This window comes from Oncorhynchus keta, chromosome 2 (assembly GCF_023373465.1).
Source record: "Oncorhynchus keta strain PuntledgeMale-10-30-2019 chromosome 2, Oket_V2, whole genome shotgun sequence".
Lineage (NCBI taxonomy): Eukaryota > Metazoa > Chordata > Actinopteri > Salmoniformes > Salmonidae > Oncorhynchus > Oncorhynchus keta.
The window spans coordinates 5,494,152-5,519,521 of record NC_068422.1 but is presented as its reverse complement, the minus strand read 5'-3'; the positions used below and the strand labels follow the sequence as shown (position 1 = coordinate 5,519,521).

At 42.1% G+C, this 25,370-nt stretch overlaps 1 protein-coding gene and 1 long non-coding RNA gene across 6 annotated transcripts; both read right to left on the bottom strand.

Annotated features, from left to right (window-relative positions):
* Positions 1 to 11,826: 11,826 nt before the first annotated feature.
* On the bottom strand, positions 11,827 to 14,256 carry LOC127909446 (uncharacterized). 4 transcript variants are annotated; one of them, XR_008071132.1, is made up of 2 exons: positions 13,514 to 14,256; positions 11,827 to 13,472 (listed from the first exon to the last, which is right to left on the bottom strand). It is a non-coding gene; the product is annotated as an uncharacterized LOC127909446 (long non-coding RNA). The 4 variants fall into 4 exon arrangements; XR_008071136.1 differs by having other exon boundaries at positions 11,827 to 13,431; XR_008071135.1 differs by having other exon boundaries at positions 13,555 to 14,256.
* A 15-nt stretch (positions 14,257 to 14,271) lies between these two features.
* On the bottom strand, positions 14,272 to 23,035 carry LOC118377567 (zinc finger and BTB domain-containing protein 18-like). Of its 2 annotated transcripts, none has more exons than XM_035764505.2 (2): positions 22,432 to 23,035; positions 14,272 to 16,900 (listed from the first exon to the last, which is right to left on the bottom strand). In XM_035764505.2, exon 2 carries the CDS (start codon positions 16,884 to 16,886, stop codon positions 15,273 to 15,275), a length of 1,614 nt encoding a protein of 537 aa, XP_035620398.1. In that variant the 5' UTR covers positions 16,887 to 16,900; positions 22,432 to 23,035; the 3' UTR covers positions 14,272 to 15,272. The 2 variants fall into 2 exon arrangements, with proteins under 2 accessions (XP_035620398.1, XP_035620397.1); XM_035764504.2 differs by lacking the exon at positions 22,432 to 23,035 and adding an exon at positions 19,569 to 19,750.
* Between the last annotated feature and the right edge of the window lie 2,335 nt (positions 23,036 to 25,370).

Genomic DNA, 25,370 nt, shown 5'->3' with positions numbered 1-25,370 from the left:
GGAGCTTATCAAGGCATCAAGCTCATTGATGAACTCTCCGAGGGAACCTGGAGGGCGATAAATGATAAGGATGTTAAGCTTGAAAGGGCTGGTAACTGTGACAGCATGGAATTCAAAGGAGGCAATAGACAGATGGGTAAGGGGAGAAAGAGAGAAAGACCACTTGGGAGAGATGAGGATCCCGGTGCCACCACCCCGCTGACCAGAAGCTCTCGGGGTGTGCGAGAACACGTGGGCGGACGAGGAGAGAGCAGTAGGAGTAGCAGTGCTATCTGTGGTGATCCATGTTTCCGTCAGTGCCAAGAAGTCAAGGGACTGGAGGGAGGCATAGGCTGAGATGAACTCTGCCTTGTTGGCCGCAGATCGGCAGTTCCAGAGGCTACCGGAGACCTGGAACTCCACGTGGGTCGTACGCGCTGGGACCACCAGATTAGGGTGGTCGCGGCCACGCGGTGTGGAGCGTTTGTATGGTCTGTGCAGAGAGGAGAGAACAGGGATAGACAGACATATAGTTGACAGGCTACAGAAAAAGGCTACGCTAATGCAAGGAAATTGGAATGACAAGTGGACTACACGTCTCGAATGTTCAGAAAGTTAAGCTTACATAGCAAGAATCTTATTGACTAAAATGATTAAAATGATACAGTACTGCTAAAGTAGGCTAGCTGGCAGTAGCTGCGTTGTTGGCACTACACTAATCAAGTCGTTCCGTTGAGTGTAATAATTTCTACAGTGCTGCTATTCGGGGGCTAGCTGGCTAGCTAGCAGTGATGTTTACGTTACGTTGAGTTAAAAGAACGACAATAGCTGGCTAGCTAACCTAGGAAATCGGTCTAGACTACACAATTATCTTTGAAACAAAGACGGCTATGTAGCTAGCTATGTAGCTAGCTACGATCAAACAAATCAAACCGTTGTACTGTAATGAAATGAAAATGTGATACTCCCTGACCGGTGATTGAATTCGAATCAGTAGACGTGTGGTGACGTTGGCTAGCTGTAGCTGTTAGCTGTTGGCTAGCTAGCAGAGTCTCCTACGTTAAGGACGACAAATAGCTGGCTAGCGAACCTCAGTGAATTAAGATAATCACTCCAAGGCTACACACACTAAACTACACAATTATCTTGGAAACAAAGACAGCTATGTAGCTAGCTAACACTGAACTAATCAAGTCGTACAGTTGAGTGAATAGCACTACAGTGATGCTAATCTGTGTGCGTTAGCTAGCGTTGCTAGCTCCTGGGCGAATAGCAGTGAAGGCTACGTTAGGGCGACGAAATACGAAATACGATAATTATGCAATTATCTCTGATACAAGGACGGCTATGTAGCTGGCTAAGAAGAATTGCTAAGATTATGTAGCTAGCTAACAGTAAACTAATCAAGTCGTACAGTTGAGTGAATAGCACTACAGTGATGCTAATCTGTGTGCGTTAGCTAGCGTTAGCTAGCTCCTGGGCGAATAGCAGTGAAGGCTACGTTAGGGCGACGAAATACGATAATTATGCAATTATCTCTGATACAAGGACGGCTATGTAGCTAGCTAAGAAGAATTGCTAAGATTAGACAAATCAACCGTTGTACTATAATGAAATGTAATGAAAAAGTTATACAACCTGCAGAGCGAAGTGCGAATGCGACCGCTCGCTCCAACCGGAACCGGAACAGCTTCCACATCACAGTTGTGCAGGTGTAACAGAGAGACTAAGACTGAGGCATGGGATTTGGTTCCAAATTTTCTGTTCTGAGTTGGAGTTGTTTGTTTAGTAAGTGATGATCCAAGGGGCATTACCATGGCATGGTTTCCCTGAGAGGGCTCTTTGAACATCTGTTGCCAGAAGCGTCTAGTTAGACATGCTAATTGTCCCAAGCGGTGGACACTAGTGCATAGTAAGTTAAACTAGAGGAGTCTGAATAGGTCAACATTACCTATAGGAGGTGAAGGTTCAGCTCTGATTTCTTATTTTACACTATTGCAGCGATATCTATATATATCTTCCACTTCCAATGGAATGCTATGTACAAAGCACGTATAAGACCTAATGGACAACATGCATTGATGGGGTTGTAGTGGAGTCAAGAGTTTCAAGTTCCTTGGTGTCCACATCACCAACAAACTATCATGGTCCAAACACACCAAGACAGTTGTGAAGAGAGCACGACAACACCTTTTCCACCTCAGGAGACTGAAAAGATTTGCCATGGTTCCCCAGGTCCTCAAAAAGTTATACAGCTGCACCATCGAGAACATCCTGACCGGTTGCATCACTGCCTGGTATGGCAACTGCTCAGCCTCTGACCGCAAGGTGCTACAGAGGGTACCGCGTACGGCCCAGTACATCACTGGGGCCAAGCTTCCTGCCATCCAGGACATACACTGTTGTTCAAAAGTTTGGGGTCCCTTAGAAATGTCCTTGTTTTTGAAAGAAAAGCACATTTTTTGTCCATTAAAATAACATCAAATTATTCAGAAATATAGTGTAGACATTGTTCATATTGTAAATGACTATTGTAGCTGGAAACGACAGATTTTTGGATGGAATATCTACATAGGTGTATAGAGGACCATTATCAGCAACCATCACTCCTGTGTTCCAATGGCACGTTGTGTTAGCTACAGTAATCCAAGTTTATAATTTTAAAAGACTAATTGATCATTAGAAAACCATTTTGCAATTATGTTAGCACAGCTGAAAACAGTCGTCCTGATTAAAGAAGGAATAAAACTGCCCTTTTTTAGACTAGTTGAGTATCTGGTTCATCAGCATTTGTGGGTTCGATTACAGGGTCAAAATGGCCAGAAACAAAGAACTTTCTTCTGAAACGCGTCAGTCTATTCTTGTTCTGATATATGAAGGCTATTCCATTCGAGAAATTGCCAAGAAACTGAAGAGCTCGTACAATGCTGTGTACTACTCCCTTCAGAGAACAGCGCAAACTGGCCCTAACCAGAATAGAAAGAGTGGGAGGCCAACATCCCGGGGGTGCCTCTTCACTGTTGACGTTGAGACTGGTATTTTGCGGGTACTATTTAATGAAGCTGCCAGTTCAGGACTTGTGCGGTGTGTGTTTCTCAAACTAGACACTCTAATGTACTTGTCCTCTAGCTCAGTCTAATGTACTTGTCCTCTTGTGCACCGGGGCCTCTCACTGCTCATTTACAACATTAACAATGTTTACACTGTATTTCTGATCAATTTGATGCTATTTTAATGGACAAAAAATGCACTTTTCTTTTTTTTAAAAGAGTGACTCAACTTTTGAACGGTAGTGTATACACTAGGCGGTGTCAGAGGAAGGCCCAAAAAATTGTCATAGACTGTTCTCTCTGCTACCACACGGGAAGAGGTACCAGTGGACCAAGTGTAGGTCCAAAAGGCTCCTTAACAGCTTCTACTCCCAAGCCATAAGCCTGCTGAACAATTAATCATATGGCCACCTGTACTGTTTATTATTTATGCATAGTCACTTTACCCCAAACTACATGTACAAATTACCTCAACTAACCTGTACCCCCACGCATTGACTTGGTACCGGTACCCTTTGTATATAGCCTTGTTATTGTTTTTTATTGTTAGTTTTTATTAAATTATTTATTTAGTAAATATTTCCTTAACTCTTTCTTGAACTGCTTTGTTTGTTAAGGGCTTGTAAGTAAGCATTTGGTGCATGTGACAAATACAATTTGATTTGATATACAGTACCTGTGTTGCACAATGCCAATGCAACCCGATATTGGACAAATCTCCCCATGTCACGTTTCAACAGCTCTCTTTGATATCCGACTGATAGTATTATGTTGCCTTAAATAAGACAGCAGAATGTGTTGCATGTGCCAGGTCCCACAGGCTGGGCCCATGTCTCTCCCTCTCTAACCCAGATCAGGATGCAAGAATTAATCCTGGGAGAGGGCCGGGGGCCACCCCAGCACTGCTGCAGGTTGGTTGAGAGAGAGGGAGGTGACAGATGGGGCTTGCTACTCCAGAGCTAGGAGGGAGTGGAGAGGTTGGCATCTCAGGGTGAGAGAACACAGTGGCACTCCTGTTCCTGCGCTAAACCAGGCTTGAACCACGCAGGCAGCATCCACACACGCTCAAACACTATGCAAGGATATATAGGCTACAGGAATTATGGGCTTACTTCTCGCACACAAGCATGCTACAGTCTGAATATACCACACCAAGTATCTCTGTTCGGTGTATCACAGTGCTACAGTCTGAATATCAAATCAAATCCAATTTTATTGGTCACACATATTTTGCAGACGTTATTGTGTGTGTAGAGAAATTGTGTTCCTAGCTCCAACAGTGCAGCAGTATCTAACAATACACACAAATCTAAAAGCAAAATAATGGAATTAAGAAATAGATAACTATTAGCATGAGCAATGCCGGAGTGGCATTGACAAAATACATTAGAATAGAATACAGTATGTAGGTCTGAGTAATGCAGTAATGATGCGTTGGAGAGCCCTGCGGTTGCGGGTGGTGCAGTTGCCATACCAGGCGGTGTTCCAGACGACTGTGTGGTCACGCTCTCCGAAGCCGATGTGAATAAGACCTTTAAACAGGTCAACATTCACAAGGCCACAGGGCCAGACGGATTACCAGGAGGTGTACTCCGAGCATGCCCTGACCAACTGGCAAGTGTCTTCACTGACATTTTCAACCTGTCCCTGAATATGTAATACCAACATGTTTCAAGCAGACCACCAGATGCCCAAGAACACTAAGGTAACCTGCCTAAATGACTACTGACCCATAGCACTCACGTCTGTAGCCATGAAGTGCTTTGAAAGGCTGGTCATGGCTCAGATCAACACCATTATTCCAAAAACCTTAGACCCACTCCAATTTGCATACCGCCTCAACAGATCCACAGATGATGCAATCTCTATTGCACTCAACACTGCCCTTTCCCACCTGGACAAAAGGAACACCTACAGTTGAAGTCGGAAGTTTACATACACTTAGGTTGGAGTCATTAAAACTTGTTTTTCAACCACTCCACACATTTCTTGTTAACAAACTATAGTTTTGGCAAGTTGGTTAGGACATCTACTTTGTGTATGACACAAGTAATTTTTTCAACAATTGTTTACAGACAGATTATTTCACTTATAATTGACTGTATCACAATTCCAGTCGGTTAGAAGTGTACATAGACTAAGTTTACTGTGCCTTTAAACAGCTTGAAAAATTCCCGAAAATGACGTAATGGCTTTAGAAGCTGCTGATAGGCTAATTGACATAATTTGAGTCAATTGGAGGTGTACCTGTGGATGTATTTGGAGGTGTACCTGTGGATGTATTTGAAGGCCTACCTTCAAACTCAGTGCCTCTTTGCTTGACATCATGGGGAAAAAAAGGAATCAGCAAAGACCTCAGAAAAAAATTGTAGACCCCCACAAGTCTGGTTCATCCTTGGGAGCACTTTCCAAACACCTGAAGATACCACATTCATCTGTACAAACAATAGTACTCAAGTATAAACACCATGGGGCCATGCAGCCATCATACCGCTCACGAAGGAGACGCATTCTGTCTCCTAGAGATGAACGTACTTTGGTGCGAAAACTGCAAATCAATCCCAGAGCAACAGCAAAGGACCTTGTGAAGATGCTGGAGGAAACAGGTACAAAAGTATCTATTTCCACAGTAAAACGAGTCTTATATCGACATAACCTGAAAGGCTGCTCAGCAAGGAAGAAGCCACTGCTCCTAAACCACCATAAAAAAGCCAGACTACAGTTTGCACCTGCACATGGGGACAAAGATCGTACTTTTTGGAGAAATGTCTTCTGGTCTGATGAAACAAAAATAGAACTGTTTGGCTATAATGAAGGAATTTAGATGCACCTGTCTACTGTAGCTGTCACATTGCTAGTGATTTTAGGGCCGGGATGATACCAGTATCGCAATACTCCTTGGTAGTGTGGCAAGGAAGCATAACACAAAGCGGATTTAACTCCTTTCGGAAAGCAGTCCTAATGTTGGAAACATACATTATGTTGTCATCCAGAGTCACATGTATTTATTTATCAAGCTGTAGCACACAATATATTACAGCAGGTTTTTAAAGGACTAAAGGGTTTGATCTGCTACGTGATTTCATTTTTGCCATGGACAAAATATTATCGTCCCAGTCCTATGTGATCTGTAAAGGTATGGTGAATAATATGCAACGGGGAGGAAAGTTGGATTCCTCAACTCCCACAGCTGTCTGCCTGCTCCCTGGAGGCGCCCTCTGTCTTGGCTCGCCCACATGTGGCTCTGTGTGGGGGTGCTGCCTTGTTCTCCATGTGTGTGTGTGTGTTGCCTCCTGACTCACCTCTGCAGCAGGCAGGTGCCGGAGCGATCTGGAACAGACTGACGCGTGCAGGGGGGCTTTCTCATGGCAGCCTGTCCAAACCTCTCTTCACACACACACACACACACACACACACACACACACACACACACACACACACACACACACACACACACACACACACACACACACACACACACACACACACACACACACACACACACACACACACACACAGAACCGATCTGGAAGTAATCAGTGCCTCAACACCAAGGGCGTCCACAACACAACAGCTCTGATTGGTTAGGTAGAGATAGTCTGCCTACTCCACATTGACGTACGTATGGCCTGAGTCTAAATACTGTATTACTTACTGTTTACTACGGAGTCTAAATACTGTATTACGTACTGTTTACTGTGTGGTACTTAGCTTGTACTACTACAGTTGAAGTCAGAAGTTTACATACACTTAAGTTGGTGTCTTAAAACTAGTTTTTCACCACCCCAAAAATTCCTTGTTAATTAACAAAATATAGTTTTGGCAAGTCGGTAAGCACATCTACTTTGTGCATGACACAAGTCATTTTTACACCAACAGTTTACAGACAGATTATTTCACTAATAATTCACTGTATCACAATTCCAGTGGGTTAGAAGTTTACATACGTTAAGTTCATTGCGTCTTTAAACAGCTTGGAAAATTCCAGAAAATGATGTCATGGCTTTAGAAGCTTCTGATAAGCTAATTTACATAATTTGAGTCAATTGGAGGTGTACCTGTGGATGTATTTCAAGGTCTCCTTCAAACTCCGTGCCTCTTTGCCTAACATCATTGGAAGATCAAAAGAAAAGACCTCCACAAGTCTGGTTCATCCTTGGGAGCAATTTCCAAATGTCTGAAGGTACCACGTTCACCTGTACAAACAATAGTATGCAAGTATAAACACCATGGGAACACGCAGCCGTCATACTGCTCAGGAAGGACTCGTGTTCTAGAGATGAACGTACATCCATACAGCCCACTCTTTCTTCTTACCATCCATACAGCCCACTCTTTCCTCTTACCATCCATACAGCCCACTCTTTCCTCTTACCATCCATACAGCCCACTCTTTCCTCTTACCATCCATACAGACCACTCTTTCCTCTTACCATCCATACAGCCCACTCTTTCCTCTTACCATCCATACAGACCACTCTTTCCTCTTACCATCCATACAGACCACTCTTTCTTCTTACCATCCATACAGCCCACTCTTTCCTCTTACCATCCATACAGACCACTCTTTCTTCTTACCATCCATACAGCCCACTCTTTCCTCTTACCATCCATACAGCCCACTCTTTCCTCTTACCATCCATACAGCCCACTCTTTCTTCTTACCATCCATACAGCCCACTCTTTCCTCTTACCATCCATACAGCCCACTCTTTCTTCTTACCATTCATACAGCCCAGTCTTTCCTCTTACCATCCATACAGCCCACTCTTTCTTCCCTCTTACCATTCATACAGCCCAGTCTTTCCTCTTACCATCCATACAGCCCACTCTTTCTTTCCTCTTACCATTCATACAGCCCAGTCTTTCCTCTTACCATCCATACAGCCCACTCTTTCTTCTTACCATCCATACGGCCCACTCTTTCTTCTTACCATCCATACAGCCCTCACTTTCCTCTTACCATCCATACAGCCCACTCTTTCTTTCCTCTTACCATCCATACAGCCCAGTCTTTCCTCTTACCATCCATACAGCCCAGTCTTTCCTCTTACCATCCATACAGCCCAGTCTTTCCTCTTACCATCCATACAGCCCAGTCTTTCCTCTTACCATCCATACAGCCCAGTCTTTCCTCTTACCATCCATACAGCCCAGTCTTTCCTCTTACCATCCATACAGCCCAGTCTTTCTTATTTGTGGAGCTACATTATTTTTTCCCACTCCTCGAAAGACTCACACAAAAGAGCTGTCGGGAGTGTGATCTCATACCATACAAGCCCCCAAAAAAGTTCCTGGGGGAGGGTGTGTGTGTGCGAGGGGTATGGTGTTTGTGTGCGAGGGGTATGGTGTTTGTGTGCGAGGGGTATGGTGTGTGTGTGTGTGTGAGGGGTATGGTCTGGGCCCCTCTAACAGAGACACTCTAGTTCGAGACAACTGCTTTGTCTGGGTGGAGACAAGGTGCTTGTTGCTAGCCTTCTGTCTTTGTATGCTGAGTGCTTGACGATGGGATGCTTTTTAAATACGCAGACAATCAAAAGAAAGGCAAATTCCTCCCTCCTGTCTGTTATCGTAACCTTTTAAAAGTTCTGCCCTTGTACACTTCTCCCTTTTTTCTTCAGACTTAATGCTTCATTCAATCCATTTTAATTCCACGGCACAACTGCAAACATTTCATGTTTGGCATTGAAAAATCAGCAAGTTTAGAGTTGTGTGGTTATTGGTTAGACATTTTTATTACCTCCTATGTAGAATATTTGCTCTCTAGATATTTTACCTCAATTAAAATTGTTCTGCAAAGGTATACTTAACTTGTGTATCTGATGCAACAGTATCTCCTATAGCTTCTTGAGAATGTACTGCAAGACTTCTAATTCTTCAACAGCAACAGTCATCTCAAGCAAATCAGCCTTTTGTTTGTGGGGGTGTTAGGATACATTTTTCATATGAAGCAGGACACTTAGTGCAGACCTATTCAGTATGAATGTTTGTAACTTCACTGCCATAGCTGGCCTTGTGAAAGCATGTGATTGTCTCTCCCCTGCCCAGGCGCTCACAGCTTGGTAGAGAACTGGCTCACACAAACTTCTGTGTTGTAGCTACAAGCTGGTCGCCGATTCCAACATGTTGAGCCCACTACCCTTCGGCACAGAGAAATGTTTCTGCAGCTGCCATTTTGTCCCCGTTCCTTACGTAAACAAAGGACAGATACAAATTAATGACCTAAATACACCCAGCTCCATCTGAGAGCAAATTGTATTCTTCAAGCAGATGTTCAGGAGCCTAGTGTAGCTAGCAATAATGAAGTAGGTAAAGGTTCATTATTTTTCATGACACTTTCAAACAATACATAGTTACTTAGGGTCATTAATAGTGGTGATATTTTTGTCTTTCTAATGACTATTTTTGGGACTTAAAGAAAATCCATAGTGTCAACTTGATGTCATTGCTCCTGTCTAAGGAGTGGAATTCAATAAATGAAATAATGAAAAAGGTGCACATGTGATAATATTGCATGGACATAGTTCAAACTGATGTAAAAATAAAGGTGTAATAAAGGTGTATTTAGAAATAATATTATGATGCCTGGATGTAGTTATTATGATGCTTCTGAATAGGCAACATGAATACATCTACAAGTGACAAACACTTACATGTTTCATAAACAATATCATGCCTGTGAAAAGAGAAGCAAATCTTCCAGTGATTGGGAGATGGGGGTGTTAAGTGTTGCTGGTGAAGGGGGGTGGCTTACAGCATATCTGTAGTAATGCCCTAATGAATACCTCTCACTGTGGTCAGTCCTTAATGCATCTGCAAGGCCAGGTTTGCAGAACAGCTAGACATTAGATAAAGCTGATTTGTTTCTTGGAAAACTGTACTTGAGGAGCTTTGGCAGGAGGATGTGTGAGTGAGTGTGTGTGTGTGTGTGTATTGTGGAGGGGGGAGGGTGGTTCTCGACAAGCTGCTTCACATTTTCTCAGTTCCAGCCCACGCCTGAGCCAGCCAGATGTATTAACACACACACACACACACACACACACACACACACACACACACACACACACACACACACACACACACACACACACACACACACACACACACACACACACACACACACTGGCCCTGCAACAACCAGGGCCCAATTTAGATCCATAGCCCCCCCCCTTCACACATACTGGCCATGCAACTACAGTGGCCCAATCTAGAGCCTCTCCTGACACACACACACTGGCCATGCAACTACAGGGGCCCAATCTAGATCCACAGGCTCTCCCCACACACACACACTGGCCATGCAACTACAGGGGCCCAATCTAGAGCCTCTCCTGACACACACACACACTGGCCATGCAACGACAGGTGCTTAATCTAGATCCACAGCCCCCCCACACACACAGACACACACAACATGGCATATAAAAATGAATAATGCCAAGGCTTCCCTTACCTTCATTGCTGATAGATATAGTGTTTTCATATCTATTATGATTATACACTAAGTACAGGATCACAGTCACTATAGTTAGTTCTGAAGAGCAATGCTAGAATATGTTGAATTACTCAGATGTGTAAGTATAGCTAATATATCGCATTAAATGATACACACTTAGGGTTGTGTGTAATTGTCAGTGTTGGGGAGCAGTGAACAACAAGTAACTAAACTACATTTTGCAGTAGCTTGGTGACAGTAGCTTGGTGATAGTTTAACTAAATTCAAGTCAAGGTTATGTTTTCAGTAGTTAATTACTTTTAGCCATGTAGCGGTGTAGCCAACTACTGGAACTACACACTACTGTTTCACCATTTAGTGGTGTAGCCAACTACTGGAACTACACACTACTGTTTCACCATGTAGCGGTGTAGCCAACTACTGGAACTACACACTACTGTTTTACCATGTAGTGGTGTAGCCAACTACTGGAACTACACACTACTGTTTTACCATGTAGTGGTGTAGCCAACTACTGGAACTACACACTACTGTTTTACCATGTAGTGGTGTAGCCAACTACTGGAACTACACACTACTGTTTTACCATGTAGTGGTGTAGCTAACTACTGGAACTACACACTACTGTTTTACCATGTAGTGGTGTAGCTAACTACTGGAACTACACACTACTGTTTTACCATGTAGTGGTGTAGCTAACTACTGGAACTACACACTACTATTTGCAAAAATAAAATATGGGTGAAGTAGGCAAGAATTTACTTTATTTTTTGGCATCAGACCTTCCTAATTCTCACTTGAAACATTGTTTGTGTGAATAATAGGCTAAATTAAACATTATGTTAATATCTGTTCTTGCAATTTGTAATATGATATTTACATATGATACTTTTTCACAAAGTCATTTGGATGTAGTGAACTACTTTTTCAAAGTAACTTTAGTTAGGTAAACTATATATTTTTAAGGGTAGCTTTAGTGCAGCTTAACTTCCTCCAGTGTGAAGTAAAAGGTAGCTTGGTAAACTATATTTTCAGAGTAGCTTCTCCAACATTGGTAATTGTAACATTTGATTGAGCTTGTATCTAATACATACAGGCCTCTGAGAAGTCCAGTTGGTTTAAACACTTATGAAATTAAATTAAGAAAAAAATGTATATTACAATAATTTCAGCAGATGACATCTTCCTTCTGTTAAAATATGACTGTGGCTCTAAGCTGTATTAATAAGTATAATAAGCGTTTAACTAATCCTCTAAATGTGCAGTAGTTTTGTGCCGACTGAATGGGACCCATGTTATTCACTCTTTATGACAAATTAAACACAGACATTTACATTGGAGTTGAGTTTTAAGGTTCTTAGAATTTATTGCAGTTTGCACACAATTTAAAAATTTCAACAACAGCACACCAAAAAAGTACAAAACTAAACAGCCTTAGAATTTACTCCCCTTGAGAGAAAAAAACAAAACATACTATGATTGTCAAAGCTAAATGCTTAAATCCAGAAAAATAAACCAAATCTGACAGGGAAGCAAATATATTTGAATCAAAATCTGCTTATTTTTCAGACAGTGATTGTCCTTTTCAACCAATTTCTTTCAATTTCCCCCCTCCCCTCTCTTCATTGTCGTCTACATTTGAATGTTTTTTCCCCCATTTGTACTTTCCTGTTTTCAAGTAACCAAAATTGAATTGATGTAAACGGAGATGCTTATTGGATCATTTCACAGCTTCCTTTCCATTTCAAAAATGTCAATAAACAGTCCAGTTACACAGACTTTCAGTGTTCCAGTGAAAACGTGAAAATAAACCAAGCTGTTTACAGTAGTTTAAGGCGGTCAAGTACAATAAGAAGTCAGCAATAATTGTAAATAAGTCTTCAAACAGAGAGCTAACTCACATATGATATATTTTCCATGGATGCAAAGAGATCAATTACCACTGCAAAATGCCATGAGTGTGTGCAGTTGGCAAGGAGCACCCATGTCACCAGCTGATGCTGCCACCACCACGTCCACTGAAGAGCAAACCAAACCCCCGGACCAGTGTGGACATGCCAGACATGCCAATGTGCAGACATTCATAACCATACTAATAACAACTGAGTTTGTGTAGAGTTCAACTTTTGCTTTTGTTCGATTGATTGATTCCATGATTTTTGTGCACAAACATTTTTTGAGTGCAGATTTTCTTCTCAGAATGTTCACATTCCTAAAAATGTGAAAAATCCTAAATAAAATATTGAGATAAAGAACAGTTCAAATGAAAATGAGATATTATAATATTAAGGTTAACTCAATCATTTCATGATTAAATACATCTCCTCTTGAATGTAATAGTATCCATGATTTCATGAATCTATCATTTATAACTGTTATTTTCATAAAGGCATATTTTCAGCAATACATCTCAGTTAAATAAGCTTTAATGGTGCAATCAAGCATGCCAATTCTCCCCCTTCAAAAGTAAGGATTACGCTTTCAGTACAAAACACGCACATGTACATACATACAGTACGTACATAGGAGCACTCAAACAGATACACGCAGACATTCAAATTAGGATCGTGTAGTGCTGCTCTCTGATTCTTCAGCTTTTACCATTTAAAACAGAAAGAACCTTCAGGAGTACTCCGGCTTTACTGTTGAAACAGAAAGAACCTTCAGGAGTACTCAGGCTTTACTGTTGAAACAAATAACCTTCAGGAGTACTCAGGCTTTACTGTTGAAACAGAAAGAACCTTCAGGAGTACTCAGGCTTTACTGTTGAAACAGAAAGAACCTTCAGGAGTACTCAGGCTTTACTGTTGAAACAGAAAGAACCTTCAGGAGTACTCAGGCTTTACTGTTGAAACAGAAAGAACCTTCAGGAGTACTCAGGCTTTACTGTTGAAACAGAAAGAACCTTCAGGAGTACTCAGGCTTTACTGTTGAAACAGAAAGAACCTTCAGGAGTACTCAGGCTTTACTGTTGAAACAGAAAGAACCTTCAGGAGTACTCAGGCTTTAATGTTGCAACAGAAAGAACCTTCAGGAGTACTCCGGCTTTACTGTTGAAACAGAAAGAACCTTCAGGAGTACTCCGGCTTTACTGTTGAAACAGAAAGAACCTTCAGGAGTACTCAGGCTTTACTGTTGAAACAAATAACCTTCAGGAGTACTCAGGCTTTGCTGTTGAAACAAATAACCTGCAGGAGTACTCAGGCTTTACTATTGAAACAAATAACCTTCAGGAGTACTCCGGCTTTACTATTGAAACAAATAACCTGCAGGAGTACTCAGGTATGAGCAGGTGAGCATCTCTCTCATAGATCAGTGCGAAACCTTCTCATTGGCCGCACAGTTAGAAACAAGTGTCAAATAAAAATATAAATAAATTACCCACAACGCTTACTTAATGTCGATGAGAAAGCAGAAAATACCAAAGCAGAATGTTAACTGTAGTTGGGAACCTTAACTCCTTGATCACCATGCAGCAGAGTAGACTGTGATGAAGTGCTGTGTGGGCGGGAGGCAAACACAGTAGAGGAGATCTTCAGTAGATTAGTTAGGTCACTACTGGCATTCAGCCCACACTGCCACCTCTGTCAGTCTGAAGACAAACTTCACCTCACATTCCGTTACACAAACTCAAACCCAAGACCAGTGCATTGACACAATATCTTCACAGCCCAGAAGAACATTTCAAAGGAGTCCCGACAGACTCTCAAAAGGAGCAAAGAAAATAAATAAACTACTTAAGAATGAAATAAGTTAATTTAGAATACACCCCCCCCCCCCCCCAAAAAAAAAAAAAAAAAAAAAAACAACAAGAAAATGTAAGATAAATCATATTCATGCATTTTCCATAACTGGAATATTCCGTGTTTCTTAACCGACTGCACCCGTGGATATTCACATAGTCTGTTCTATATTTGCTCAATTACAGTGTACAGTTATACAGTAATTCACATTTTAAATATACAGGTTGGACTTCATGCAATATCAGATCCCATTTTCCAAAAATAAATCCATAATGACTACAGAAACCTATAGGATACAGCCAAATGAAAATAAAGGGATGTTTAAAGGCAGCAGATAGATTTAAGAAATTGTATAATAATCATTCATAAAGAATTTTAGAAAATACTTGAATTCATGTGAAAAAGGAAGCTGTACATTGCACGAGTGCCATATGTCTTTCATCAGTCAAGAGCTTAAGGAGCAGAAGCTTGTTAGAGCAGACCTCTTCCCAGTTTCCTTAAACACACACACACACACACACACACGCAAACGCACACACACACCAATGAAATTTGATAATAAAAATATAGTGCACTATATACACACATATTAATACACACACACATATGTGTACTGGTATAAATTGATGAGCAGTACCCGTTTAGTGTATTCTAATAATCTTCAACGTCAGTGTGTTACCTGAACACTTCATATGGTTGTTGTTGAAGGTGTGCCTTAGATTAAGGAGTGTATCTATACACAAGAAGATGACAACTGGCTGTTGATTCCAGCGCCCATGTTTTTTTATATTGAACTAAATCTGAACAAATAAAAGATTAGAACAGAACAAAGGACTGGAACTGAAAACAGTAGTAACATCTTCATGTTCTATTAAAGTGCCATTTAACCAGATGTTGTAATGTACGTACAAGAAACATGACTAAATCAGACCCCTCTCCTACCCACAACCCGTGCTCCAACTCCCTTACCTCTCTGCCCAACCTTCACTGACACCTCACTCATTTAGCTTAAAAACAAAGGAGTCCTGATTATTTCAGCAGGCTTCACTTCCACAGTTCTTGAGAACTATCCTCTATGGTCCAGTCCCTGTGGAGGGTGGGTAGGTTGAGGCCTTCACTCTTGACAGAGAGCGAGTTGACCAGTTCGCAGTGGAACTTGCGGATGTGGCGGTACAGGTCCCCAGACTGGGTGAAGCGCCGCTCGCACCACTTGCAGGCGTGCGGCTTCTCTCGGGTGTGCACCACAGCGTGCCGGCTCAGGTTGTGAGAGTACTGGAAGCTCTTACCGCACGTGGTGCATGTGTATGGCTTCTCTCCAGAGTGAGTCCGCTCGTGGCGCTTCAGGGTGTACATGCAGGAGAACGTCTTGCCGCAGATGGAGCAGGTGGGCACGTTGATGTCGCTGGCGGGCTTGGCGCGCACGCCTTCCTGCTCGCGAAAGTGTGTGCTGAGGTGGATCTGGAGGATGTGCGGACTGGGAAACACCTTGTTGCACAGCGGGCACATGAAGATCTGAGTGTGAGGGGCGTTCAGCATATTGGACACGTAGGGCAGCAGGGTGCTGTCGATGCTGGCCGTCTCAACCTGGGCCCTTTCACTCTCTCCGCCCAGCATGTCATTATTGCTGACCTTGTCGTCACGCTCCAGTTCACTGGCCAGGGTGGCATCACGCAGTGCTGACAGGTGGGCCTCCAGGCGTCTGTGAGCATGGCTGCTGACCAAGTGGTGGTTCAGACCTCCGTTGGTTCTGGGAGGGGTGGCTTTGGGCCCGCTGTGGTCCATCTCGTAGTCACCACTCACCAGGTCCTCATGGTCTGAGCCCGTGTTCTTCTCCTGCTTCACCTGGACCAGGGTGCCCTGCAGGCTATCTGGCATCACCACACCACAGAAGTAAGGGTTATTGGACAAGGCCTCGCTGGGCCCAGTCAGGCTGGACTTCACAGACAGGTCCAGGACACAGTCTGCATCCGACGACACTCTACGGGAGCCCACAGACCTCCGGGACAGGGAGCCTATAGAGCTGCTGGGGCTGCCAGTTGGGGATTGCAGCTTGGGGGGACTGCCATGGGCGTCATCTTCCCCTGGGCTGGTGGCAGTGGCCGGGGTGCCTGCCCGGTCAGTGGGTAGCCTTATCCACAGGCTACTGGGGTCCTGCTTGGACTCCAGGTCCTCATCGTCACTGGGCAATAGGTCAGCTGTGGCTGGTTGGCCCATGCTGCCCTCGGAGAAGCTCTCTAGTTTGTCAGAGCAGCTGGAAGCGTCCTCCTCCTTCTTGGTGCTGTCTGCCTCCGCAGTGGCTTTGTGCTTCAGCTTCTTCTTGCAGACCTTGACAATGTGGTACATGTGGAGGAAGCTGGCAGCAGCCAGCACATCCTCCACGGGCAGGGCTTTGAACTGGAGCTTCCCCTCGTACATGAACTCCAGCAGGAGAGCAAACGCTGGGGCTGTAACAATGTCGCTGTTCAGATGAACAATGTCCCTTTTGTCCAGCTGGTCCTTGTAAAAGAGATGGAAGTACATGCTGCATGAAGCCAGCACTGCTCGATGGGCCCGGAACTGGGCATCGCCGACCAGCACAGTGGAATCACAAAGGAAACCCTGATGCCTCTGCTCACTCAGACACTGTAGCAAATGTCTGCTGTGGTCTGGGAACTCCATGATGTCTTCATAACCTAGAACAGACAGCAGATGTTAGAGGCACATTATTTTAGAAGATGTTAGAGGCACATTATTTTAGAAGATGTTAGAAGCACATTATTTTAGAAGATGTTAGAGGAACATTATTTTAGAAGATTTTAGAGGTACATTATTTTAGAAGATGTTAGAGGTACATTATTTTTGTTTTAGCTTGTAGACAATCTGTCTGGATCCACTCACCCACTCTCTCACCTCATGCACTCACTCACCCACTCTCTCACTTACTCACCCACCCACTCTCTCACTCACTCACCCACTCACCCACTCACCCTCTCACTCACTCATTCACTCACTCACTCACTCACCCTCTCTCTCACTCACTCACTCACCCACTCTCTTACTCACTCACTCACTCACTCACTCACTCACTCACTCACTCACTCACTCACTCACTCACTCTCTCTCTCTCTCTCTCTCTCTCTCTCTCTCTCTCTCTCTCTCTCTCTCACTCTCTCTCTCTCTCTCTCTCTCTCTCTCTCTCTCTCTCTCTCTCTCTCTCTCTCTCTCTCTCTCTCTCTCTCTCTCTCTCTCTCTCTCTCTCTCTCTCTCTCTCTCTCTCTCTCTCTCTCATTCTCTCACTCATCTCACTCACTCACCCACTCACTCACTCACTCACTCACTCACCACTCACCACTCACCACCTCACCCACTCACTCACTCACTCACTCACTCACTCACTCACTCACTCACTCACTCACTCACCCTCTCTCTCACTCACCCTCTCTCTCACTCACCCAAAAGGGAACAACATGTTTTACCACCAACAGACCAACAGACACCAAATAAAAAACAGGTAGAGTCTAATTGCTCCATAAACCTAAATGTTTCCGGACAATATTTGGGAGAGGTGTTGCTCTAGACTGCGACCAATGGCTGCTCCACATGATCACAGAGAGGCTTCAGCAGCTAACCTCCTCCTGGTCACACAGATGTCTCCCCGCCCGCCTGCTAACTGAACTGCTTCCACGCTTTACTCTCCCAGCTCCTAGTGAGGTTATTTTTAATAACCCACATTGGCCTAGCCAGACTCTTTAGGTAACAGGATTTCAGGTACACATGCAATCCTCACATACACAAGCTACCGATTCCAGAGGCCTACTGTAAGTATACTGAGAATAACGACTGTACACGCGGAATTGAAGGGTTTGAAAAACAGGTTGCCTTGTTGGTAATTACAAAAGGCCTTTTATTGTCAACTCCCACTGCTATTTATATTTGCTAAAAAGAGAGTCCTATTCCAGAAAAGCATTTCATTAAATAAACTTGAATAATAGAGATTCATACTTTTGAATGAGAAAAAAAAGATCACACCTGTAAACCAAGTATCTTTTTTTTGCCTGAAATAATACATGAGCCTGAACATTAAGCAGTTAAATAAACCCTTTTGAATGTGAGTGAACAAGTGTGCGATCCCCCTCACTGGAGCAGAGTTCAGATTTTCCTTAATGGGAGGCTTACAGGGACAAGGATGTCCAATACCCAGGCAACTCCCACCACCCCACGCTCCCCCTCCTCAAATCTTTCTAGAAACCGCACATCCTCCCGAAAGAGAACGCACTGAAGATTTACAGTACAATCACTTTAAGTGCCCTGTAGTCTACAGCCATCCTAATCCTTAAGATGGCTAAAAATAAAGATAGTAGGACAACTTACAAGGTAGCAGCGATCAAATTAGGGGTCTGTCAGGACAGAGAGGGACAGAGAAGGAGGCTTACAAACATCTGATCCAGCTGACTGTGGCCATATGGCAGCTGCTGCCCAGATAAAGAGATTAAGACTAGGAGGAGTGCGATTACAGCTGTCTAGCCAATTCAGGCAGCTCAAATCTGCAACTTTTAAATTAGTCACCACCAACAGAAAAAATGAACACAAGCCAGGGAAAGAGGCTTTCAAGTCATTTCAAAGACAGTTATTTTGTATTTTTTTATTGAACCTTTATTTAAGTAGGAAAGTCAGTTAAGAACAAATTCTCATTTACAATGACAGCCTACCGGGGAACAGTGAGTTAACTGCCTTATTCAGAGGCAGAACAACAGCTCTGGGATCCGATCCAGCAACCTTTCGGTAACTGGCCCAACGCTCTAACCACTAGGCTACCTGCCGCCCCAAAAGTTAGATTTAAAAGGTTGAATTATTCTTAGTAAAAATTACCCTATAGATTTGTATTTTATTTTTTTTACATTGTTTGTGGATGTTTTAACTAGAATAACTTTGAGTATAAAGATTTACAATTTTGATAGTAGCAGTTATCTGTTGGATCAGATTTGGTCAATTTAATACTGTGTTTACCAGACATTAAATACACATTAAATTGCATTTAATCATTAGTTAAACACAAATTAGGAAATGTATTTTGGTTGAAACAAATGACAATAATTTCAACAAACATTCAACTCCAAGCCCAACTTGCTCACTACAAACCAGAGAAAAACTAGGAAAGCTCTTCCTGACTACACCAGTCCCCTGCTTAGCTACAGTAAACAACTACTGTACACATACACAACATGTAGACTAAATCCTTCACTTCCTATTCCATAGAGCTCTGACTAAAAGTAGCCTGACCCTGGGAAAAGCCCTGGAAAAGCCAGAGCTACTCATACAAAATAAAACCCTCCCAGGGCCCCGGACCCCTTCCCACAGTACCTGCAGTATGCATCAACTTGATTAAGTCCACTGTAGTAGAAAAGCTGGGCCGGCTGCAGCTTTTTTGCAGAATCAATGAGGGGGTAGGAGAAAAAAAAATGCAAACTGTGGAAGACAGATGCAAAGCGGAGGAGATGTTGGAGGGGAATGAGATACCTCCTCCTGCACACAGATCCGCACACACACTAACTCCCAGTCTGTGCATTAGAATAAAAGACTGGGGGATGGCAGCCTGTCAGCTGCTCTGACATCATGTTCAGATGGAAATGCTACCTCCAGCTGTGCTCCTTTTACAGCCATATGCTACTCCTCTACACTCTGCCACCAGCCTCTCCTTTATACAACTTTGTTTCTTTTTTCTCTCCTCTCTCTAAAAAAAGGGGGTACATGTATTGAGGTGCTTGGGTGGAAAACTAGACAACGTCCCCCTACCTCTTCACTCTAAAGGATAACTTAGGTCTGTGTGAAAACCAACACTTTTTTTCTAACCTAGTTTCCTGCGCAATGAATTTAAATACCCTTAAGTTTTTGTGTGTTTTTTTTGCCGCCTGCTCTCCTTCCAGTAACCATAAACAAAGGCCAGCACAGCCCATTTTCAACTGACAGATCCACGCAGCTGATATTGTTTTCAACTTTTGTATGGTTCACTGCCCTTGCCATTACCGTAATTCATTTCCCTAACCCTTTGGACAACTGACAGAAAAAGGTAGAAAATAACAATGGGAACAATCGTATTGACCTCATGGGTGATATTCTAAATTAAACAAAAACTACACTATTCCTTAATGGGCTGCCTAAAACTGACTACAGCTTCTGCTTTCTTTTGTGAAAGTATTCTACTCTTTCGTGTGAATATTTCAGTGGGTATTTTTATTCCACAAGGAATTCATTTATCTGCCATGTGAATGGATCACAGCCACGCATCTATATGCAGCACATTATTATTCATATGAAACAATAACAATAATAAACAATAACAATAGACTGCTCCCACACATTGGCTAACCAGGCTATCTGCATTGTGTCCCACCACCCGCCAACCCCTCTTCTATGCTACTGCTACTCTCTGTTCATCATATATGCATAGTCACTTTAACCGTATCTACATGTACATACTACCTCAATCAGCCTGACTAACCGGTGTCTGTATGTAGCCTCGCTACTTTTATAGCCTCCCTACTGTATATAGCCTGTCTTTTTACTGTTGTTTTATTTCTTTACTTACCTATTGTTCACCTAACACCTTTTTTGCACTATTGGTTAGTAAGTAAGCATTTCACTGTAAGGTCTACTACACCTGCTGTATTTGGCGCACGTGACAAATAAACTTTGATTTGATCATATATTAACATTTTTTTTGTGTAGCCTATATAGATGTGAACTTTACATTCAAGACATTCAACATGTTCCTGTTGACATAAGGGGCATTTCTTAAATGTATTTTATTTTTTATTTCACCTTTATTTAACCAGGTAGGCTAGTTGAGAACAAGTTCTCATTTACAACTCCGACCTGGCCAAGATAAAGCAAAGCAGTGCGACACAAACAACACAGAGTTACACAAACATACACAAACGTACAGCCAATAACACAATAGAAACATCTATATACAGTGTGTGCAAATGTAGTAAGATTAGGGAGGTAAGGCAATAAATAGGCCATAGTGGCAAAATAATTCCAATTTAGCAAATAAATACTGGAGTGATAGATGTGCAGAAGATGAATGTGCAAGTAAAGATACCGGGGTGCAAAGGAGCAAAAAAAACAATATGGGGATGAGGTAGGTGAGTGGACTATTTACAGATGGGCTGTGTACAGCTGCAGCGATCGGTAAGCTGCTCTGACAGCTGATGCTTCAGGTTAGTGAGGGAGATAGAAGACTCCAGCTTCAGTGATGTAATATAATTCTCAAGTTTTGTTATGAAAATGTACAAGATCAAAACCTTTAGGAATTAATTGCAATTTATGCTAATGAGTGTAGCCTATACTTTAGAAAGAGGAGAAGCACACGAATATATAGGCCATATGTAGGCTGATAGAACAAACCTATGGCCAGATATCTTATGTTATTCATATATATCTTTACATTACCTTCAAATCAGTGACGCTGCAGGCAAATGGGAAAATTGGAGTTGCACCTAAATAATTAGCCTTTATTACCGATTCAGGATCCGAGGCTTTCACAGAACAGTCTAGTCCTTTCACACACAAAAAAATGATATCATGTATCAATAAATAGCCCTAGAGTGTGTTTGGGTAATTGGTAACAATGTTACAACATTAATATTACAATTTGCAACACATAACACTTAATCCAAATATATATATTGTATCATTGCCATCGCCTTTCTTTGGATTAGCCTCGTCTACAAAAAGATCAAAAGCCAGGAAACAACTGTCATAAATTAGCCATTACTTCCATAAACTTCTTGAGTCCGGACATGACACACTACTACCGATACAAGCAACTGATCAATGTATCTGTCAACCTCTGTAGGCTACTCCTCCAGGGTCTGGCTACCAACATTTCTCTGCGCTGCTGGTTCCAGAATGGAAGACTGTCGCGAGCAACACAACAGAACATTCGCAAGACTACAAATACAATATCTCTCGCGCGCACACACTAACGCAATCAAGCTAGCTAGCCACGGTGGTTAACAAAAAAAGTACACGTTCGATCAGTAGTAGGCTATAGCAGTTCTGTAGCAGGCCCCGATGCAATGCCGACAGGCACTGCGAAGGAGCTAACATAGCAACTATTATGTGAACACAACAGTCGCTAGAAAGGATTATTACTTTTTCCTCTTTCATTCTTTAACCTCCTTTCATCACCCTTTCGGACTGTGGTATTAAAGGCACTTACAGACAACAAGCTCCAATGTCTTCCTGCGTCCTTCGTAAAATCCTATTGAGGCTGAAAAATAACTAGATTGACTTTCAACAAATGTCCATAACAACCTGCAGTGGCAGGAAAGACGGACCGAGCGAGCGGACAGAGAAGGGCTGCGGCAGCCAGATGTTTCCGAGCTGTTGCTACTAAACTCCAGCTACGGTAGAGGCGCCTGACTGGCAGCGCAAAAAGCCAATAGTCCTTGTGATAAGAAAAGTGAAGGCAAATTGGAAGCAGTCGTTGAAGAGGGAGGGATATGTCTACTGGGTGTAGGTTGACACCAGGCAACAGTGAGAAGGCAGAAAAAAGGCCAAGCGAACTGGTTCCCTGAACAGACTGGCGCAGAGCACAGAGTGAGCGAGAGGCTGAGCGCAGGGTTTCGTGGGTACTGTAGTCATGCTTCGACCAATAGAGAAGAAGAACAGGTGCACTACCTTCATATTGTTGAAATAAAACTTTTGTCACCGGGTACAAAATGAGGACTGCAACGAAAAGGTCTGCGAATATAAGGCAATTCACGCGTAAAATAACTCCGTTGGAAGCGAGCAGAATGCATCAAGGTAGCACAATCAATTGTTCATTCATTGGTTTGAATAAAGTGATTTTCTTTCTAGGCAATTTTTTTCTGGCTTTAGTAATTTTCCTATTGCCATGGGATAGCCTATAGATTTTGCAAGAATATTAAATAGTTTATGCATAATGTCATGATGAATAGCTTAGCCTATCATAGTAGTCCTATGTCTATAGTCCTGTCATTAGACAATGCTTAGCCGACTAAACTCAACTTTATGATTTACGTTGGAGTTGTGCGGTGACTAGCGTGTGCGGACTGGAGCTCCGACATCACATAAAATGTACTTTTTCATTAAAAAACGACTGATGTCAGCAAACAAAGAAAATCTACCTGAAATCAGTAGCTTAAAATTTTTTATCTAAACTTAATTTTATGTGAAGTCGGATTACCCTTCCGCCCACGCTAGATGCAGTCGACTCCATAGTAAATCACGGAGTTGAGTTTAGTCGGCTAAACTATGATAAACTATCAGTAGGTTCATTCACTAGCGATACAATTAATGGCCTAAGTCTCTGATTATTACAGTGTGTCTCAGGGACATACAATAACCATGTCTTGATTTGATGTCGAATACGTCCACTCTCACGTCAATAATTAGCCTAATGTAATTAAAAACGAATAGGCTACTTTGTATTTATATTTGTAATATATGTTATATTGTACAACACTATAACTTCATTTAAAGACGAGCAACATTATGCTGAAGTTGCATGTCTCCTTTGATGTGAGTTTAGGTTATATCTTATAGGCAAGATATTCTAAGACTTGGTGAGAACCTTATAGGTGACAAACACGTTATCAAACATTATATACTGTATTATAATATGGAGGTTCAAACTTCAGTCAATTTCGAGACATTTCATTAGAGCATCCAGTTTTGTAAGCAACGTAAAAAGTTGCACCGAGTGCCAGGGCAGTGATCACACATGCAGGACCGTAAATCTGGAGAACAAGAGAATCCGTTTGTGACTACAATCACATGAACAAAGATATAGGGGCCCCAAAGTTAACATGGGCCTATTGAGAGGTATTTCATGCATTTTCGAAGTGGTATGATGTTATGTCTTACAGATGCTCCATATGTACATACATACCAAATAACAGGTTGCTTGTGTGTTGAGGTTGTAGTGGAAATTCAGTCTGGACATTTACATTCCTAAATTTGTCCCAGTAAACTAATTGGTGTTACTAATAGAGTTCAAAACAGAGTAATGATTCACAGTATTTAATAAAAAAATATATTACATCTTTAAATGCACATAATGGCCTCATTATGTGACAAATGAGTGAATGTTAGCAGCATTGTTTGTAACAGATTACAATCCAGTAGTTGCTCTCTCTGATTATAGGAAAGCTCTGAGTAATTATCACATCAAATTATGTGATGATATGTCTATGTACCCAATTTGAATAACTGCTTCTGAATAAAGTCTTCTGAAGATTTTTGAAAACAAGCAGGTATTGAGAAAATGCCCATTACATATTTAGAAAAAGTTATTCCATATTTGAACAATGTTTTAAAAAACCTACTATTTATTTTGATAAATGCTTCAATTATGGATGGCTTGACATGAATGATCTTATTGATACTTAGGTTTCACTTTTTCACTTCTGAAATGTGTATTATTGTCAGAGGTACAGTAAAATCCAAACGCAATCACCAGCACTGTTTGAAACCTGACGCCAATGTGTTGTGCTCCTCCATCACTCAGAAGCCCCAGTGATTTACATAAACATTTTTACTTTAAAACTCCTTTTGATCCCAAAATTATTTTTGAGTCAACAGATGCTGGGCTGGAACAGACTTGTGCCCAAAACAGAGATCTTTGAAATGGTACTTTCTGCAGTTCTCTGTTCAAAACCAATGTCAAATATGATTTCTAAATGTTGCCCATTTAGAGATGCCTTTTCATTTAGCAGTGAAGGACATTGAGAAAAGTCATTTTCATCCTAACAATATAAAGGATGAAAATGCACCAGTTAAATTTTGAGCAACATGATGTATGTGACAATTAATCATTCCACAAAAGCATTGCATTTCTTTGCAATTATATTATTGGAAATAAATAATTTATTATCCTTGTATATGTGTCAATATAAGGTTGGATATTTACATACAGCAGCAAATGAATTTCTCTGCATTTTGAGAGAGAGAGAGACTGGCCTGTCTCTACAGTGATATACTATACACCAGCCTCTCCTTCTGCATTCCTTCCTCTTGGGGTCACTGTGGATTCCATGTTTGGGCTCCACATCTCTCTGACTGTCACAGTACAGGCAGAAAATCTTTAATAGTGATCAATGCCCACTGTAGTAGTCACATATTCAACATACATTT